The sequence below is a fragment of the Lichenostomus cassidix genome, chromosome 8, assembly GCF_008360975.1.
Source record: "Lichenostomus cassidix isolate B80296 chromosome 8, HeHo_3.0, whole genome shotgun sequence".
Classification (NCBI taxonomy): domain Eukaryota; kingdom Metazoa; phylum Chordata; class Aves; order Passeriformes; family Meliphagidae; genus Lichenostomus; species Lichenostomus cassidix.
Window position 1 is genome coordinate 3,915,497 of NC_139489.1, and position 20,706 is coordinate 3,936,202.

General features: G+C 48.5%; 1 protein-coding gene and 1 long non-coding RNA gene across 2 annotated transcripts in view; both read left to right on the top strand.

The window, feature by feature from the left end:
- The first annotated feature begins 3,456 nt into the window (after positions 1-3,456).
- PLPP3 (phospholipid phosphatase 3) overlaps positions 3,457-20,706 on the top strand; it is a 43,029-nt gene continuing 25,779 nt past the window's right edge. The window contains exon 1 of the mRNA XM_085067501.1: positions 3,457-4,209. Coding sequence (XP_084923627.1) covers positions 4,071-4,209 — 139 coding nt within the window. The 5' untranslated portion in view covers positions 3,457-4,070. The remainder of the gene's footprint in view (positions 4,210-20,706) is intronic.
- On the top strand, positions 5,960-9,503 carry LOC146433664 (uncharacterized). The gene is made up of 2 exons (XR_014853679.1): positions 5,960-6,117; positions 6,148-9,503. It is a non-coding gene; the product is annotated as an uncharacterized LOC146433664 (long non-coding RNA).

Consider the following 20,706-nt stretch of genomic DNA (forward strand, 5'->3'; position numbering starts at 1 on the left):
CTGCTCTGCAGCACTTCAGGAAGAATGGAAGAGTTGCAACCCGGAGAAGAGATGGCTCCAGGGAGACTTTAGAACCACTTGCAGTACCTAAAGGGGCTCCAAGAGAGCTGGAGAAGCACTTTGGACAAGGACATGGAGTGACAGGAGAAAGGGGAATGGCTTTGAACTGACAGAGAGCAGGTTTAGGTTGGGTATTAGGAAGAAATTCTTCCCTGTGAGGGTGAAGAAATCCTGGCACAGGTTTCCCAGAGAAGCTGTGGCTGCCCCATCCCTGGAAGTGTTCAAGGTGAGGTTGAATGGGGCTTGGTCCAGTGGAAGGACACGTGTCCCTTGCCCATGGCAGGGGGTTTGGAATGAGACAATCTTTGATGTCCCTTCCCACCCAAACCATTCTGTGATTCCCTGATCCTCTACACTCCTAAGTGGAGCAGCCCAGAGGGCCAGGGCCAGGGCCATGTCCTGCCTGGCCAAGGAGCAGCCCCGGGAGCACAGGGATGGTGCTGGCCAAGGGCAGTGCTGCTGCCCAGCTGCCTCTGCAGCCCAGAGCTAATGCTGGACTAATGGAACACGTGCTGGGGATTAATTAAAGCTCTGCTGGCCCAAGGGAGGTGGGATGGGGTAAGCAGGAGCAAAAGGGCAGGTTACAGATTCACTCCCTGCTCCAACAAATGGTTATTTTACATTAAATAATGTGTGGGATAAACGACTTCCATGAGCCTCAGAGCACAAACTGGAGTCTTCTCCCTTCTCTCTCCCCAAACCCACCTTGTGCACCTGGTGAAAACAAGCTCTCACCAGGCTCCTCTTGTCCCAAATCTGACCTTACTGTCTCATTTGCACTCAGTTTTCTATGGACAAGAAAGAAAAAATGAAATACAGGAACATTTTTACTATTGTTTTTAGTTTTGTTTTGTTTTTGGGGGGTTTTTGGCAGATACCCTTTGGCCTGGATCATGTTGACTGGTCATGATGAGTGAGTAGGAGTACGAGTAAGACCTTCTCTCAGTTTTCCAGTTATTGACATGTCATGAACAGGTTTCCAAATAGTCCTGTCCCACTGATGCAAAGGTACAAGGGCACCAAAAATTTCCTGCCCTTTGCCCATTCCAGAAATAGCCTTAAAGAGCTGATTCTCTTAAAATGACAAGATTGAATGTCCAAAATTCAAACTCAATTCCTTTTTTCATATTGTTGGGTTGCGAAATATTCTAGTTAATGTTTAAATCTGGGCAAAATCAAGCGGTACAGCAATTTTTGATCTTCCCAGAAATTATACCAACATATTCCTTGTTCTCCGGAGATTTGGTCCAGCTGGGGTGGGAAGGTGATGAAAATCAGTCCTTCTCCATAACTGTGGGGAATATTTCACGAGTAACATAAACTCAGTTGGTTCAAATAATTCATATAAAGAGAAACCTTGGTCCACAGCAAGAATTTTGAGTCTGACCAAAAGGAAAAGCTGAGGCCTAGAAGCATAACTGTTGTGTGGTGTGTTCAATAATTCCATTTATGAATAAACAATTAATTATTACCAATGACTCTCTTGCATATTATTGACAAAGGCACAGAAGCTGCTTCTTGGCACTGCTGACTTACCCATTGTCAAGTGTGAACTGGGCAATTGTGGTGGCTGCTGCTCCCTCAAGAAAAAGTCCAAGATTCAGATCTGTGTGCCCTGACTTGCATCAATTAACAGCACAATCTTTTTGTTATGAAAATGCAAACATAAGCAGCCTGAGGGGTCTTGTAAATGCAAATACAAAACTATAATTACAATTTCCCTGAAAGTACAAGAAAGCCACTTTTTTTTTAAATTTGCTGTTACAATGATAGTCTCAATTTTTGTTTATTTTTTTTCTCCTTGCTTTGAATGCAAAACAGAGTTTAATCCAGGGAATCAGCAGATTTGGGGAGGTGGAGAGGCTGGAGGGATCTGTGGGCTCCTCTAGGCAGGGCCAGGCTCTGAAGGGTGAGGAGAAAGTGGATGTTTGGCCCCACAGTGGATGTGAGTTGGGCTGGGCAGTGTGCCCACAGCTGGCCCCTCGGCTGGGGGAGAATTCCCACGTGAAGATTCTTTCCGCTCTCTCCAGGCATCTGAAAGCCTAAATTAGGCACCCACACCTCTGCCACGCTCAGGGGAAAGAGAGAGAGACCTTGAGATGTGTCCTCTGTGGGCAGTTTGGTCCCCCGGGTGGCTGATTTGGCACCATTTTGGGCCGAAATGGATGTTTTTGTATTCAGGGCCATGGAGTGGTAATGGGCAAGAGTTCCCTCAAAAATAAGGTGGGAGGTGGCACCTGATGTCACATCACTGAGGCATAATGAAAGAACTGGGGGAACATCCAAGCTCTGTTTCCCCTTTCTTTTTACACCACACATATAAAAGTAAAATATGAAAACAGCCACTTCACATTCTTCCTCCCTCCCAGGCTGGCCCCGGTATGCCCAGGTATGTGTCTAAACAGATTCCTGGAGAACCTGCCCTTGCCAAGGCTCACTCTCCAGCGCTCAGGTTAGAGTCTGCAGCTCCGGGAAGCACAGCAGGGAAGGGTGGCACTCTTGGGGGGGCTCTCCCTGCTGGGAAACACCCGAGATGCAGCAGGATATGTGCCATCACACAGGTGAGAGGCTGAGGTCAAACACACCACCCCAAAATAAGTAGAGAAGTGGTTAAACATTGTCCTAAGCAGTTCCCTCGGGTGGCACCACTCTCCCCACCAGCTGCACCCCTGCTCAGAGCAGAGCATTGCCCTCCTGCCAGCTGCAAAACCTTCCCTTTACTTCCTTGGGGATTTTTAATTAGACCAAAGGAGCGATTAACCAACACAACAATCCCTCACCCAACTCTCTCCTTATTTTTTTGGTGAGAGTGTTGTTGCTGCTGCAGGAGGGCAAAGCTGCCACCGTTCAGCGATGGGACCTGGGAGGGTAGCACAGCCAAACTTCAGCCCCTGAGCCCAGGGTCGCCTCTTTGGGGTCTGCCAGGGTCTGTGGGTACCACAGACACCATGTCCCCTCCCCTGTCTCAGCACAAGGAAGGGACAGAGCTGGAGGGCAGGAAGGAAAAACAGGAGAAAAATGTTTAAAGTTATTTGTTGCTGGTTTTCTGCCCCTTGCACGGCTCCCAGCTTTCGCGAGCCCTCCAGCCTCGGATCGGCTGGTTGTTTTCCTTTCCCCCTGCACTCCTGTATGAACGAACGCTAGAGGCACCCTCCTTCTGGTCTGCGAAGAAAGCTTTAGTCCCTTTTTTTTTTTTTTTTTTAAACTTCCCTCAGGAAAAAAATGTGGAGTTAATTATCTATGTAAAATGTCAGATGCAGGAAAGGGGCTGTGCTTACTTGGATATCCCATCTGAGGCGAAGTGACTGACTTTTTTTTTTTTTTTTTCCCCTCTTCTTCTTCTCCTTTTTTTTTTTTTTTTTCTGAGGGGTGGAAAGGGCCTCGCTAAATAAAAGTGCAGAGCCGAGCCGGTGGCTCCCAGAGCGGCCGGGGCGGGCGCGGCGGGAGCCCCCAGCGCAGCGCAGCGGAGCGAAACCCAGCGCGGAGCCCACCTGCCCCCGGGGCAGCATCGCCCCGCACCTTCTCCGGGACTGAGACCTTGATACACACATTTACATACACTTATATATATAAAATATATATATATACACAATTTTTTTTTTAATCCATCCCCCCGGCTTTTCCTCCAGGACTTTTCCACCGCCTTTGGGACAACCCGCAAACTTCTCCCTCGCTGCCCCTTCGCTGCTCTCCTGGTGGTTTTTTTGGGCTTGTTTTGATTTTTGTTTTGCTACTTTGTTTTTTTTTTTTGTTTTTTTTTTTTTTTTTTTTTTACCCCTCCTCTCTCTCTCTCTCCTTGGGAAGACCCGCCTGCCTCTCTCGCCTCCCGTGCCCCACCGGAGAGGCCGGGAGCGGCTCCGGGCAGCACCTCCCCGGCGCACGGCGTGCGAGCCCGGCGGCGCGGCGCGGCTCGGCGCGGCACGGCTCGGCTCGGCTCCGAGCGGCTCCCTGCGGCCCGGCACGGCCCGGCTCGGCTCGGCACGGCTCGTCCCGGGCGCTCGCCCCCGATAATGCAGAGCTACAAGTACGACAAGGCGATCCCGCCGGAGAGCAAGAATGGGGGCAGCCCGGCGCTCAACAACAACCCGGCCAAGAGCAGCAGCAAGAAAGCCCTGCTCATCTGCCTCGACTGCCTCTGCCTCGTCATGGGTGAGCACCGCGGGCTCCGCGCCCCTTCTCCCCGCTCCCCGGGACAAACTTGGGGGAAAGTTTGGCGGCGGGCGGGCGGGCAGAGCTCGGCCGTGCCCCGGCCGCGCCGCTTCTTCCCAAACAAAAGCGGAGCGGGGCCGCCGGGAGAGCCGGGCCGGGCAGCGAGCGGGGAGCCGGGGAGCGGCCGGGCCGGGCTGGGGAGCGCGGGGGGCAGCTTGGGGGGAGAGCCGGGCGCCGCACCCCCGCACCCCGCACCCCGCTCCGCTCTCTATCGCCGGGGATTTGTGCCTCGCTGCCCCCGCGGTTGCGGAGGGTGGGGGAGCTGCCCGGGCGGTGCGCAGGGGGCACTGTGGGCTCGGGGATGCTCCCCGGGTCGCCCCCGGCAAGGGCCCCGCTGCGGAGCTGGCTCGGCGGCACCTCGGCGGCGCCGGGCAGCTCCAGGTGGAGGCAGCGCTCTACGGTCAGCGCTGCTCGTGTTTGGGTTCATAATGGAAAATAGCAACTCTCGCCGCTCTGGTTACTCTGTGTCGCTCTGCTGGCGGCTTCACCGCTGCTTCTCTTTCTCCCACCTCGCTGAACTCATTGCTTTAAAAGTTTGGAGTTCTCTCGCAGTCGCTGGCAGAGGTTTGGTTTGCCTGCCTGCTTGCTTTTGGGGATGCGATGGCTTTTTGGAGATGCTGTGGCATGGAAGGAAACTGTCAACAGCGTGTCTCCAAAAAAACTTTTTGCATTCCAAAACATCAACCCTTCCATTGTGGCTGCGACGCTGAATATTTAATTGACAGACACAGGCAGGGGAAATCAACTGGCTTCCAACAAAGAGATTAATAACACAACAGCACGTGAGTTTAATACTCCAGACACCACAGTCTTTAAAACAATTGTTTCTGCTTAGAGCCCATTTTTTAAAGACTGTCAGTTTGATTTAATTTTTATGCAGTTTATTGATCATCTGGTGTATATTACGGGGCACTAATACATTAAGAGGGGAGGCATGGTTTTCTCTTTATATTCCCACAAGAATAGGGGCCAGTGCAGAAAGCTTCATCTTCTCGGATCTGGAAAAAATAAAAATACTTGATATCCCATATATGAAACTATTATAAGTAGAAACATAACTAGCTGGACTTACCTCACTTATTTTAAGCAGAAAGTCGAATTCCTAGTAAAACAGCTCCTAGGAGTCAGAACTTTTAAACTTTTATTTATCCAAGTTTTTTTTGACTTGAGGCATTCCTGGCATGAGTAGGTGCTATTTGAATGGGTAAAGGGTTTTGCTTCCCCTTCTCTGTGCTAAGGGTCCTGAATGAAAAAGCAGTTGGTTGACATGTGTTATTCTACTTATGCTAGTTTGGGTAAACAGGACTTATCAAGCATCACTGGAAAGTATTGTTAGCTGGGAATAATGTGATACAGCAAAACTCTGATTGTTGCTTTGTTTCAGATTGCTACAGGTGGAAATCGGAAAGTAAACACCAGAGTTGGCTTGTTTAGGGGGTTTTGCTGGGGTTCTTTGTTGTTGTTTTGTTGTTGGGTTTTTTTTTTTAGGGTGAGGAGCATTTAAAAGTAAGAGCATGAATTCAACAGCTGAAGGAAAGTTTAGATCTGGCTGGTCGCTGGCAGGTGAAAAGCATGGGTGGGACATGGGGAGGGAGGTTATTATGGGATGGAGAACCCATGATGTGTGTTTGGGGATGGGCTTTTCAAGTACACCCAGACCAGGAGTATCTGGACCTGCTGGTGGATGACTGGGCATGAGTTGCTGTGAAAGCTGGCCCACTCACAGGAGGCTTGGTTTGCTCTTCTCTCTGCCTTTTTTCTTGTACAAAAAAATTCCCCAAAAACCCACTTAGAAAGTGGAAAAAAGTTGCCCCAGCTGCACGCTTCATGTAAGAGAAAGCTGGACAGGTACAAGTTGATGGGTATTTACATATTCAGTGGAAACAAAAAAGAAAAGAAGTCCTATATAAGATAATAAGAAGCAGAATTGGGTGAAATCACTTCTTTTGAGGTGGAGGGACTCGGCAGAAGTCTTCTGCTGGTGCACATGGCAAGTGGACTGCAGTGCAGTCCAACTGACTTACACCCCTTGAGCAGCTGCCCAAAGACATTCAGAGGAGCAGGGAAACAGAAGGCTTTTTCTCATTTGAGGACCACTTTAGGAGATATTAAAGCTGGCCATTTGATTTGCAGAGGCCTGTGACGCTGCACTGGCTCCTGCTGCAGGTAGTGCTGTAATTCGGCCTTGAATTTAGACGAAAATGGAAAGATTGAACTATGGCTGAAATGTTTTTAGAAATGACACACTCTCAGTGAGGCTGTAGATGTGTACAAACCCTTTGTTTACACACAAATTTAAACAAATTACCCAGAAGACAATTATCATAATCATCTGAGAAAGTCTGAATTAGTAAAGCTGAGCTATCAGGAGCTTCCTCCAGCTTTAATTTGGTGAGAGTCGTTAGAAAGATCCACTTTTGTCTTTCATCCTTAAGTAGTACAATGGTTATCTCGATAGCAAATGCATAAGAGGGAGATTTGTATCTTCTTTTCTTGGGGAGCAGAGTCATGGAGCCATGGGCAGAAGTGTGTGGCTGGTGGAGTGGGTTGGATGAAGATCCACTGAACTGAACCCTCCGTTTCTCCTGCTATTCCAACTTGAGTTGAGCTGGCAGGGAGCTGGATGTTGCTGAATGACCAGCCCACTCCTCTAATGAGAGCACTTGGCACTCACAAATCCCTGGTTTCTTGCATGAACAAGAGGTTTCATCACTGACTGTGAACTTCCCAGAAATTCTATGCCAGTGCTTAACTCAGTAAAAAAAGGCAGAAAAGAACTGAGTGTGCATTTATTAAAGCAGGTCATGCTGGGGGGGGAAAATAACTTTCTCCATCTGCTTCCTCCTCTTGGGAGGGCTCTGTTTAGAGAATTAGAAGATGCTTCCTGAAATTGTTAGGGGCACGGGAGAGCTTGGTGGTGTGGAAGAGTCCCTGCTGCCCTGTCCCTGTGTCCCAATCACTGCCAAACATCTGAAAATGTGATTGAGGGGGTCTGGGCAGGCCTGAAGTTGCCCTGCTGAGCTGGTTGGTGTCTTCACACTGTAGAGTGGGGAACTCTCTGAGCAGCAAAACAGTGATAGGTGGACCTCTCTCCACCTTCATCTGATCACCCTCAGCCCATCCCTTTGCCAGGAGGTTCCTGCACCTCCTGCCCAGAGCTTAGAGCTGTTTTTGGGGAAGCTGGGGTGACCCTGGCTGGGGCAGGTCTCAGGGGGTTTTTGCTGTCCTGATGCAGTGCTGCAGAGAGCTTCTGCAACAGCCACCAAACCTCCTCCTGATGCAGGGGATGTGACCAGGTGGGGAAAAGCCTGACTCTTGGGGTGGCATGTTTTGGAGCCTGGCCCCACAGATGTAGCATCCAGGGTTAAATTTGCTCCTCTCAGACCTGCTTTTTTCCCTTGGCAAGGACTCACAATGTTCAGCAAACTCTGAACAGCCACCTGTGCCCTGCTGACGGGTGCTAATTCAAGCGTTTAATCTCAGAAGAGGGGAAGGCTGTGTCAGCAAGGGTGATAGGGCAGATGAGGGTCTTCGGTAGCTTGTATTTGTGCAGCTTGTGCAGGTAAAACAGCTTCCAAAATGTCCTGCTTGTGCCATAAAATAGAAGGATTTCATCTGGCATACCTGCTTCTGAGACTTGTGGAAATTGTTGGTTTATGGGAGCATATGTTTCAGGCTGGTAGGATGTAAACTGCACATGATTTATTGCCCTTCTTCTTTTCTGCCTCTAATTTAATTTTCTCTCTTCTGTCAATCCCAGTTAATCTGTACAACACAAGTTTTACTGCCTTGGGGAGGTTTTTTGAAGCAACAGATGGATAGACCTCTTACAACCTTAATATCTCCCCAGCTTTCTCACAAATTTGGCATCTCCTGTAGCGAGCTTGATGCTAAAATGAACTTTGAAAGTAAATATTTGTGCTAGCTGGACCTTGACATGTTTATGTAAGTGGGGATATAATCTTATAATTTGGGCTAACAGTTTAGATTACTCTTAACTTTCCTCTTCTGTGTAGAAAATTGTGTCATCCTCCAGCTCTCAGAAGCAAAAAGGATTTGGGCTCTGCCAGGGGCTCTGTCGCTTCATCACGAAAATTGGTGCAAACAGGCCTGGGATTGTCATTTAAGTGTAAGGAGTGGGAGGAATTGGAGATGAGGGGTGAGGCTAGAGTTATTTGGATGGTGTAAATCTGGATGTGATGAGCTAAGCAACTTTGCTTTGTTTGGGTTGGGGCTGTTGTCTTTATTTTTAGGATTACCCTAAGCTGCGCAGCACTCGCTTGTCGCGTGGGTAACTTCTTTCTGTGCACCTGAAGAAGGTGCTGAGCCAACCATTTCTTAGTTCCAGCAAGGGACAACAAGACCTGACTGTGCCAAACCAGCTGGACAGTCCCAACCCCGTGGTGTTGCCTCCTCCGTGTCGGGGAGGACTGAGCCCACACCACATGGGAGAAGCTGTGTGGGTGGAGAGTCGTCATCGTGTTTTGAGCATCCCTAGGTGGGGTTTGGTCGTTCATGTTTATGTATCACTTCATACCTGTAGGATTTCTTGGTGGCAGTGAGCTCCTGGCCAGGGATGGCTGCTCTGGAAGGGCTTTTGGCAGAAGTGGCACCTTGGCATGGGGTTGTGCAGTTGGAATCTGCCATAATGTGGGAGTAAAGGAGTTTTTTTGAGCTTGGAAAAGCTTCTTATTGAACCAACAGTCAGCACCTAACCCATGATACCCATCTGTTGTGCCTCCTTTGGAAGACCAAAGGGAGCCAAAGATGATTGGAAGTGAAGATGAGAGAAATATTTTGAAGGTGTTTGAAATCCACTTTTTTTTTTTTTGCATTTGCTTGGTGAAAACAAACAACAACAACAGCAGCAAAAAAGACGACCAACCTATCAAAAAGAGATTATTAACGACAATTATACTTGAGGTGTTAATTGCAGAACAAGGAAATGCTGTACCTATGGCAGACCGAGTCCTCAGGGGTATAAATCTGTTGGCTTTCCCGAGTTTGTGGAACTTGGCCAGCCTGAAGATGTGTCTCCAGGAAAAGCAGAATTACGTGCAACTGCTTCATGGCCAGGAGTGCTTTGAATCCTGTGTACCTGCTGCTGAGACAGGCAGGAGATGGGATCACAATTACAGCAGATGACATTTTTTTAATTGTCTGTTTGTAGTGAGCACAGAAAATAATATAAACATCACTCCCAGATCAAACGGATTATTTTTATACCCTTTAAATCTCAATTTAATATGCATGCCTTTCCTAGGCTGCTTTGGTCTGGCTCTGTTTGTCTGGATACAGGCTGGTGGTGTCTCTCCAGATGCGTGTGCTCTGCGTACCACCCAAAAATGGTTTGCATACCACAGCTGGGGAACCTCTGGCAAAGCAGGGCCCCTCTCCAGCCTCTGAGATAGGCAGGGTGTTTGTGTGGCTCCATCTCTGCCTGAAATGCCTGGAAAGAGGGGGAGGCAAAGGCCCAGCTCTGGCAGAACAGCCTCCATCCTCTCCGTTCCCTTCATACAATGCTCCCACTTCATCCATAGTAATCCAGAAGGGACCCTTGTGGTCTCCCGGCCTGCCTGTGCCTGGAACAAGGGCCTGCCTGTTGAAGGCAGCGTGGGGAAAGGCAGCAGCCTTCAAACCCTCCTATCCCAGAGTCCAGGCAGCCAGCGCTGGGAACAGCAGCTCTCCTGGCATCCCAAGGGGCTGTGTCCCAGCAGGGGTGGGGGAAGCAGGGAAACCCCCTCCCTCCCAGGATGTGGCTTTCCCCTCTGCCAGCTGGGGCTTTGTATGAGTGCTGTCATGTATTTATTTGTGTGTTTTTACATTTCTTCCCTTTTTGTTCTGTCTCAGGGCCTTGTTTGGTTCTTTTGATAGGTCAGGTTTCGGATTTCAAACAAGCAAAAAAAAAAAAAAGGCTCAGAAATGAGGATGGTAGAACCTCAATGAAAGAGGTAAATTAAAGTAATCCAGCACTTGTCCGTTTTCTGAATGGACTTCTTTGCTTCCCCCCTTGTCAGTGTGTCTGGAGGTCCAGCCTGTGCCCAGCCTTCCATCTGCCTTTCAGATACCTCAGCTGGGTGGGTCTTGGCAGAAATTTGGAACAGGGTGCCCTGTGTGTCACACCTCCTCATGGACCTCTTTCTCAGAAGGTCATTCATATCCCTTTCAAAGCCACCCTGGCTCCATTTCACTCTCTCCCATGACATCCACCTTGGAGGGACACTACCTGCTCCACAATTTTGGAGCAGATGGAAAGTTCCTCCATGTGGATCAAGTGTCTGTGCCCAGGGATGTGTTGGAGCAGCTGTTGGGAAGTTGTGCTGGAGAATCCCTCCTTGCCTCTGAGCTGCACGCAATGGCTTAGTTGCAACAGTGGATCAGCAGAAGCTGCTCCTCCAGTTAGACCTGAGGAAGCAGAATGCCACGAAAACCAGGGAATTTGAAGTGTCTCCGTTTGGGTTTTGATGCAAACAGTTTGAAAGCAAGCCTTCAGCATAGGTTTGTTACCAAGAGAATGTGTGAATGAGCTTAAAAATCAGCTTTGTCCTGGCAGGTTTGGAAGTATCAGAAATTCCTGTGAACTCCATCCTTTGGAGTCAGTCACGTAAGTGGGCTTGATTTTCAAATGTGCTGGATGTTTTGGAGACAGAGGGTTGCAAACAGACTCCCCTGCATCTAGTCAAGTTACAAGCAGAACATGTAATTTAACTCCAGATCTTGTGGTGCTCTGGAAATGCCTGTGCTCTTTGTGCTGTGTGTTCCTTGCCTGGAGATTGCGTCCACACATGAGCTTCTCTGAGCACATGGTGCTCTCCATCAGGGCCAGGCTGGGGCTGCCAGCCAGAGCCCACATGGAGCTGCAGTTGGTGTGACAGTGATGGTGACACAGAGTCCATGGAGAATGTTCATCATCCTCTACTGCTTTCCCATAGTTTTGCATCCCTTGGGCAGAAAGATGTTGGGACTGTGTTGATCACAGCACTGAGAAGCTTGGGAGATGCCTGCAGGCTTTCTGATAAAATACAGCAGTGGTCTCAGCCTGTGATGCTTGGAAAACACAGCAAATTGAGGCTGAAACAGTTGGCATTTCTGGCTTCACCCAGGCCTTGCCCTGAACACCAAAGGTACAGAGCTGTCCTTCCCTGCTTCTGGAGCTTGCAGATGTCAGACTGCACCTCTTGGAGCCTCATCACCTTTGCTGGCTGGTGGAGCTGAGAACAGCATGGTTCTTCCTTCCATGGCTTTAAAGAGAAGAAAATAAAGTTACTGGTCAGTGGTTTTGGGCAGCCAACCCTCCTGAAAGAAATGCTGCTCCCTCAGAGAGCTCCCATGTCCCAGCAGAGTCAGTCTGCTGCTGCAAGAAGGAAGCAATGAGCTGCATGACATCCTACAACTGGCTTTCACCTGCTTTTGCTGTAAATCACTAAAAATCACTGATATTTTTGACCAGCCAGCAGTGCCCCTGTGTCTGACCATGCAGGCCTTGCACACAGTTGTTAATTACATTGCTGTTAATTGATCATGTGCTCGTGTGAAGCTGAGACCTCATCACATCCTCCAAACACCCAGCCACTGAATTTGAAAGACAACGTGCCAAATGGAGTCTGGGCTTCCTGTCTTCTTGACACTCAGGTTATTTATGACTTTTTAGGGGGAGGGTGGTGTGATGGGCTTTGCTTTAAGCCCAGAGGGAGCAGCCAGCCTAGCCCTGGTTATCATTCCCACCCAGCTGACAGCATGGTCTTTGCTCTGCACTTTGTAGCAGCACAGTGGCCGTGGCAACCAGTCCCACATCCCAAGCATTCTGAGGGTTGCCAAGGCTTTTCTGCAAGTCCCACCACCCTTTAAAGTGCTGGTTTCCAAAGGGAAAGTTGCAAACAGCGTGGTAAAATGCTGATAAGCAGGTCTGGTCAGTAACCACTGGGTGCATTTGTGTTCTGAGTGATGCTCAGGGAGTAATTTTGGATGGCTGGCGAGCTGATGGCAGGCAGCAAAACTCCTTTGAAGTCAAGAGCTGTGAATCAGTTTGGTGTTAGCAGGTTTCTGGAGCGGCTCTTTGATCACCGATCAGATGGCCCTTGCTTTTTGGGGAGCTGCTTCTCCCTCCAAGTGCTGGGTGAAGCCCCAGAGGATCCCCGTGCCAGGCTGTGCTGCCCTCGGTCCTGCCCAGGCAGGTTTGTGCCTCTGGGAGTTTCTAATCTGGGGAGACAGGGAGCATGAAGGAGCATCATCCCCTCTGTGCGTGGGCAGGGAGCTGCAGCCTGGCAAGGGCACACTTTGAAGGCAGTGTTTCCAGTACAGAGGCACCCAGGTATCTCTAATTCCTTCCTGAATTCCCCATGGGAGCTGCAAACTTCAGTGCTTCCTGCCAGGCCATCTTCAGCATCCCAAAATATCTTGGAATCAGATGCTCAGCGACTGTGGAGGAGTCTGGGACTGCCAGGGCTCGGGCTGAATTGTGTCCCCAGGACATGTGTGCTCCTGTCCTGGAGCTTCCCACCCTAATTCCTGTGAAAACCTCTCCAGGTGGCTCTGTTCTGGTGCTTCCATGTTCTGCGGAAAAAGGAAACAACTTTGGATTCACCCCCTGCAGCAGGAGCTGGCTTGTCCTTTCCCAGAATAAGAGCTGGAGCTTTTCAGGTTAAGGATGTCGAGGGAAAGGTGCACTAAGGCATCTGCCAGTTGATAATACATAATGAAAATGGATAATTCTCAAAGACAAGGGCTTGGAGGAGGGGGCTTTATCCTATCCATACTTTCCAGGCTAAGAAAAAATTCCATTTGCTGCCTGACCACAGGAGGCTGTGCTTCTAGTAGAGGACTTATGGGTTTTTTTGTATTTTTTTCCGTATTAACTCTTACAAAAATTTGCAGCATCAGTTACTATCTCCTCAAATAATCCCATTTTTTTTTCCCCACATAATCTGGGCCAGATATTTTTTTTCATCCAGCACTCCTGGTTTCTTGACCATCCCTGCAGCTTTAGCATGCAGCTGTCATTCTGCTGCAGCTCCCACAAAGCGGCTGAAAACCAAGGTAACAGCAACATTTTGAGCGAAGGGGATGAAATGTGGGATAGGTTCAGCGTATTTCTTTGTCATTGTTGGAGTCCTATTCAGTCTGGAACTGAATAGGAGGCTGATTAGCATGTGGAAGCATTTCTAAAGCATTGGGCTGTGAGGGTTGGGTGGTTTGGGATTTTTTTTTTTTTTCCTTAAAGGAGAAGTTTTGTGGCATTTATTTTTCTGACTGAGCTGGTATGAATCCTTGTCAAATGCAAAACCCGTGGAAAAGCCGGATAGCATTTTGGAGAAAGCCTGTTTTGATAAATCACCATGTGCACAAAGAAGTTTTCCAGTGTGTAAAACTCTCAGAGCCACTGCAGAACCTAGGCATGCAGCATGTTTAAAATTGCCAGACAAGTGGGATAGCGTTTGGGATACATCAGGATTGTGGATATACACAAGAGATACTTTGCTTTTGCTCTCGCTGAATTTGCCTGCCACAAGTGGGTATTGGGTCCATAGCCTGAAAATCCACCTGCTTAAAGCTCAGGGTTTGCTTTCACAGGGAAAGATGTAACCCTGAGGTCAATTAAAGCTGCCTGCTAGTGAAAAACAACCTTGAAATTGCTTCGAGTCCTGGGCCTGAGGCTGGTTTTGGAGAAGAGGGTTTTCTCTTTAGTGTCAGGATGAGGTGTCAGGCTGATACTCCCTTTAACTCCCTTGCTGCAAGATCTGCTGTGTTTCCTCTGAGGGGTAACTGAAATTATTGCCTTGGTGCTGTTTGTGGGTCTCAGCTGGGTCTGTGCTGCAGCAGAGGTCCTGCTCTTGGAGTATCATATTCCATGTCCATACCATTCCCTTTTGTGGGAATGCAGGATTTTCGGGTGTTTGCAAGTTCCAAGAGAGGAGAGACCCTGTTGCATGTCAGGGGAAGTACCACACTTGTGCCCTGAGCTTGCAGACAGAGTGGGCAGTGCAAAAAAATGCATTTAATTTCTGTGTACAGTGAGTGGTGGACTTGAGGTGCATCTTGAGGACCTCAGGGAGTGATGGCCTTGGGGCTGCATGGAAAGCTTACAGCAGTGCTTGGAGTCAGACCATCCTGGTGATGTTTGTATGCCCTAGAGCCCCTGCCTGGCTTTCTTTTGATGCCTTGACTGGTTTCCTTTCAACTGGTCCAGTTTAAGAAAGACAAAATGGTCAGCTCACTGGTGTGCCTAATGTCACACAATGGAATGGTTTGGGTGGGAAGGGACCTTAAAGCTTGTCTTGTTCCCATGGGCAGGGACACCTTCCACTGTCCCAGGTTACTCCAAGTCCCATCCAACCTGGCCTTGGACAATTCCAGGGATCCAGGGGCAGCCACAGCTTCTCTGGGCACCCTGTGCCAGAGCCTCACCACCCTCTGAGTAATGCCAGCTATTGAAGGCTGATTAAAGCTATTGTTTAATTAAGAACTTAGCTCCTCTGCTCACAATCCATGATTAAAGGACCTTTTGAAGTAATTCTGCAATACTTTTTTTTGTTCCCTGCCTTTCTCCTTTATCGTGGAGAAAGTTCCTCTCGCTGAACGTGCCTCAGCTCCGCGGGCTGAGCGCTATAACCACAAACCTGCTGGCAGATCTGGCTGCTGCCAAAGGCATCCCAACATTAAAAAGCCCTGCAGAGGGGTGGAAGGGAGTTCAATCTCAGGATACGCTTATTTGGAAAGGGAATCCAAACAAAGAGGCTTTTCAGCAGAGGCTGAGGCTTGGCTTCTCTCAAGGGCAGTTTGGGCTTGGGGAAGCATCCGGGAGGCGGCGAGCGGAGCAGGAGTACATGAGCTGGATGCCGCGTGGTGTAAGGTTTCCCAGCACAGCCTGGTTTTGTGTTACAGGCTGGGGAACTGGCTGTAAGCTCTCCTCTCCTTTCTTTTCCTCTTTTTTTTCTTTTTTTTTTTTCACCTCCCTTTCTTTTATTTCTGTTGGAGACAAAGGAGAGGTTTAGGCTTTTTTTTTTTTTTAATAAAGGTTCCCATCCCCTGCAGGTTTGGTGGTGCCTCTCGCTGTTGATGCTGGAGGGGGACCCGTTGGTGACTCTGACCTGGAGAAACCCTTTGCAGGGTCCCACTCTGGCCTCACAGGGATGTTTTATTTTGCTCAGCAAGCTCAGCCCTCTCAGGGGCTCACCAAGGGCACTCTGGCAGGAGCTGGCGTTCCTCAGGGGACAGACACCTCATAAAGAAGCTCTGGCTCAGATAAGGAGTGAAATGAGGTGGATGCTGGGGCACCAGGAGGGATGCCCAGTGGGATGTGTGTCTGCCAGGCCCCTGTTCCTCTCTGTGACACCTCTGCTGCCACCACCTTCCCGTGAGGTGCCAGGAAGAGCCAACCATCCCAACCAACCAGTTGGGGTTTTTTATAGGCACCAGATGGTTTTAATAGAGGAAAGCTGAACTCCTTGTGACCCTTCCCCACAGACGTTGTTTGTTGTTTTGTAATTGTGGCCAGGACAAAACCCTGTTCCAGAACCTGCAGTGAATCGAGAGCTTGGTGCCTTCTTCTCCCATCCCACCATAACCCCCCACTGTCCTCATGCTCCTCTGCCTGCCCTGACTCCAAGTGATCCAGGGGAAGCTGCTGGGCATGGAAAACTTGAGGCTTTCCACTGATCCCTGGCTAAAGAGATTAGCAAGGGTACAAGCTGGAAGAAACCGAAACATCTAAAAGCAAAGCACAAGGAAGCAATAAAATGTCAGGCCATGTTTTCCCTGCTGGTTGATTAAAAATTCTCCTGATAAGCAGGAGAGCTTTCATGGCTGGACAAGACCTGTATTGTGTCAAATGCAGTGAAAGGTTTATTAGAGAAGGATAAAGCGGTGCAAGCGTTGGGTTGTACTAGCAGCCCTTCTGGAGTTGTTATCCCCCAAGGGCTGAGGAGCAGTGCTTTTTTGGAAAGCAGAAAGTCAAGCAGAAGGAAATGAGGCCTGGGTCTCCTGCTGCCCATGGGAAAACCCTCAGCAGGGGCAAACCAGTGAGCTTGGAGACCTGTGCCCTGTCAGTGCCAAGATGCTCCACTGGGCCCATGGTTTCCCTCTAGCCTGAGAAATCTTCCTGGGATCAAACACAAGAGAGGAATGACAAAACAGGAAAACAAAAGGTTCACTTCCATGCTGTTGTGTTTGACTTCCCAAGGTTTTGATTGCCAAGGGCTGCGTTAGGAGCCAGCTGGCTGCAAAGGGATGCAGATCTCCAGTAAGAAAGGCAAAGGGATGCAGATTTCAAGTAAGAGAAGAAAGGATCTTTTTTGTTGTGGGTTTTTTTTTGAAATCTTTTGTCAGAGAAACTAACAACTCTTGTGTTTTCCTACAGGAGTTGCAGTTTTGTGTACATTTCCCCTCTGAAAAATAAATTATCACTTCTAGTTACCTGCTTCCTCAGCTCCCCCAGCTGCTGTTAAAGCTCCTGCTGTTATTGTTTTACTACCTGTAGGAGTAAGAGGGTGCAAGCAGCAGGAAAGGCAAGTATGGAGTGCAAATGGCACTTCAGTTTTATAATTTTTCTCCTAGGAGCAGAAAATCTCTGCTTTTTACAAAGGGAAAGCACAGTAGGTGGTTTAACTTGCAAGCCCTTGGCCCATGCTCCAGGAGATGTGCATTTCCCTGCAGATGTGGTACACAGTGACAGCAGCATCAGGCCCACCAGTGTGTGGGCATGGGAACAGGCTGGACAATCCCAATTTTACTGCCAAAACCTTGTTTTTTGTATGATAACTTGAAAAAAAAGGGAAAGAAAAAAAGCCAGCTTAAAGAAAAACAATAATAATAATTAAAAAGCATGGGATATTTGGCACGTCGGGTGTATAAATCTCGACATTAGCTACCTGTGAATCATCCAGCAGCACATTAATTGGTACCCCTCAGTAGATGAGGATTTGGCACCAGGTCTGCATGTAATTACAAGCCACACACAGAAGGACACAGGCAGCTAATGAACTCCTGCCAAACTCCAGCTCCGCTTCTGCGGCTTTTGAAGTCCGTTGGTCTTTCAGCGTTTTGTATGGTAAGCACTGAAAGGCATCAAATCACTCCTTTGACAGTGTTTAGAAAGGGCTGGCTTGTTGAATAACCCAGTCCCTCCAAAGTCCCATCTGAGAACTGGAGCATCTATAGGCTCCTTTCTCAGCAGAGCAGTAAATAGGCTGGAAATAGAGGACACCCCTGAGGAGCTGCCGGGCTCCTGCCTCGCTGACAGGAGCCAGAGGGCTCCGGTTGCCACGACGGGCTGGGAGAAAAGAAACTATTTCCACTTCAAAAATACTTCAAAACAATCCTACCGATGGGATGCTTTTTTCCCCCCCAAGCCTCAGTGTTTCAGACTGTGTCACATGGGTTTGCAGTTGCAGTGGTGTTCTGAGTGAGGTGGTAAAAGGGTTTTTTGGAGGTTTCTGCCCTTTTGGGAGGGCAGGTTTTCATGGTGCTGGGTTTGGAAGGTCGTGGTGCTTTTTCGTGGATGCTTTGTTGCTGGGGTGGGATTTGAGCCTGAGCCCTTCTCCTCCTCTTTTCATGTCGGAGGTGACAAAGGGAGTAGTTGTTGAGATAAAAACAATTTCCATGAAAACCTGCGATTTTCAGGCAAACATACCAGGCGGGTTTCATGGCAGTACCATGGTGAAGAGGAATAATGCAGCTTGGCACGAAGCCCTTCCAAAAAAGAAAAAAAGGGGAGGGAGAGGAAACAGAGGAGCCTTTGTCAAAATTAACTGCAATAAAGAAAAAGGGACTGCTATTCCCTTGGGCTTCTTTAACCTTTTTTCCTCAATTTATTCACACGTTCCTTGACAGCAGGGCACAGCATTGTTGCAGGAGGCTGGAAGTGGAAATTGGGAGTTCTCCATTTTTGGTTTCAAAAGGCATGGTACATGTTGTGTCCCTTTAGCTGGTGTGAATAGAGCCTTGGCCCTTCCCTGTGCCATTTGGATGTGGCCCAATTCACCCTGTCCGTTAAAGAACTGGGTTATGGGATGTCACCTGGCTGCAAAACACCACTGTTATGGGGATGTTTGGGCTGTGTGTGGGAGAGGGGCTGGGGTGACAAGGTGGCTGTGCCCACCCTGGCTGGCCCCGTGCTTGTAGAATAAGGTGGGGAAGTTTTCAGTGTTGCTGTTATGCTGGATTTGCAGAATTTAAAGTTTCTTAGAGGGACAAAAGCACCCCGAAGTCCGAGATGGTGTGCAGCACGGAACCATGCTGTCCCCAAAAAATCTGTTTGGCTTTCAGGGGCACAAATAATCCGTAAGGTTTCATCCAGGGGCAGATGAGTCAGGGTGAGTAAGTCCTTATGAGCAGCATGGGGTGGACACCTCTGTCAGTGCAGGTGATGTCTTGCCTCCAAAGTATCCCATTCCCAGCTCTTTCCACGAAAGTAACTCAAACTTCTGTGGGCAGGGAGGTTTCAGCATGGCCAAGGTGTCAGCATTGCACCTCAGCCTTGCCCTTCAAAGTCTCCCTTCCCTTCAATACAAAGCTATTTGAATTAGGAGTGTGATTTTTTATTTTTTTTTTTTAATATTTCCTGGCTACCAGCACAATCTCAGTAATATCATGTATTGCTACACATTAGGATGCCACTCTCCGCAATCAAAACACAGAGGAACAAGAAAAATGGCAATAGTACACTTTTTTAACCCATTGATGAATAGGCCAAGCCTTGCTGAGCTCTGCTCTAGAGACCACCAAGATCAACCTCCATCACTTTAAGGGCCTTTGGATCACTTCCACCCACGTCTCTCTGCCTTTCAGCACTCGGGGCCGTGCTTTATGTCCTGGAAACTCTACCAAATCGCGACTACCGAGGGGGAAAAGCTTCATTTCCAGTTAATCAAGGCAGTTGTGTAATACCATTTTCTCCTGGGGAACTTCCAGAAAAAAGAAAGGAGGAGAGGAAGGGGGAGGGGGGAGAGGGGGGGTATTACATAAAGCAAGTATATTAAGAGGAAATAAATTATGAATTAAAAGTGATTAGTGAACTTTTAAGGAAGAGGTCAGAAGTGCTTTTTGGAATACAAACTTTTTAAGCTTCCAGTGCTTGTATTGGGTTACAGAGTTATAACCCAGCCTTATTTGTGCAGGTGGCTGCTGCTTCAAATCCGAAGAAGGATTTTGCATTTACAATAGGTACATTGACAGAACTGGGTCAAAAAGCTACTGGTGGCAGGCTCAGTGCTGTGGCCAGGGGCTCTGCTGCCTCCTGCACAGGGGCAGTTGCTCCCAAAAATGTGCTTAATTACAATGGCACTGCCTGGTTGGGATGCTTAGGAAGATGTTTGGAAAGTTCAATGATGAAGTTTTTATTTAAGATACCGAGTGCTGACCAGGTTAACTGGTCTCATTTTCCCTTCATATTCTTTGTGTCTCTACTGATTTAAAAATAATAGAATGTTGTTGATTGCATTGCATTGGCTGCAGTTTTGTATTTCCACCTGTTCTTGTTATGGTTTGGGGTGGCTGTGCAACAAGAAGGAGCCAGGGCTTCTATGTGGGGCAGTTTGGGGGCAAGAAGCTGAGATAAGGAATCTTTGCTTGCTATTTTGCGTATGAAAACAGCACCTACAGCCCACAAAACTTTCCTCCTGAATGATGGAGTGGTGGATGGGGACCTGAGCAACCTGATCTAGTGGATGACATTCTATGGGTTACATCAAGGTGATCTTTAAGGTTCCTTCCCACCCAAGCTTTTCTATCCTTCTGTGATTCTCTATGAGTAGAACAGAGTTGTTATTACATGGGGAAATATTTGGGTTCACCCAGCTGGTGGGATGATGGGGATGAAGGGGATCAGCTGCCTTGCTCACCCTTACATGGGTTTGGCAGAAATCTCTCAGATTTCCCCCGAAAGGAACGAGGTGTTGAGTGTTGCTGGGGCTGGGCAGTGGGCTGGGCAGTGGGCTGAGCCTTTCCTCGAAGGCAGAGCCCAGAGGGATGGTGTGAGAGGCTCATTCCAAACCCTGCTGACCAGCAGAGCAAACCCTGCTTGGTCCATTTGTAATTGAAATCCTAATAGTCACCACAGTGTGTTTTTCACACAAGCTGGTTGCCTTCACCATTGCAGAGTTCACAGGCACATCTTTATTTTTATTTTTTTATTTTCCCCCCCCTCTCTTCAAGCTGGGTCATCTTAGGTCAGGCTTGTCATATCTGTGACACTTCCAAAGCACAGTGATGTACAGAGGTGCCTCAAGAGATGTTGACAGTTTGGGGTTTTCATGGGTGTCTCATTTTATTCCTTGCTGTGGACAATGTGAAATGATGGCTTTGTTTCCATCATGTTTGGCTGGAGCTGGCTCAGGACTCATGTTGGTAATGTTCTACATTCACCCTCTCCAAATTTACTGGTTGGCCAGTCTGGTTTAAATCTCTTTTACCTCACAAATGCACAATTTTATATGGATATAC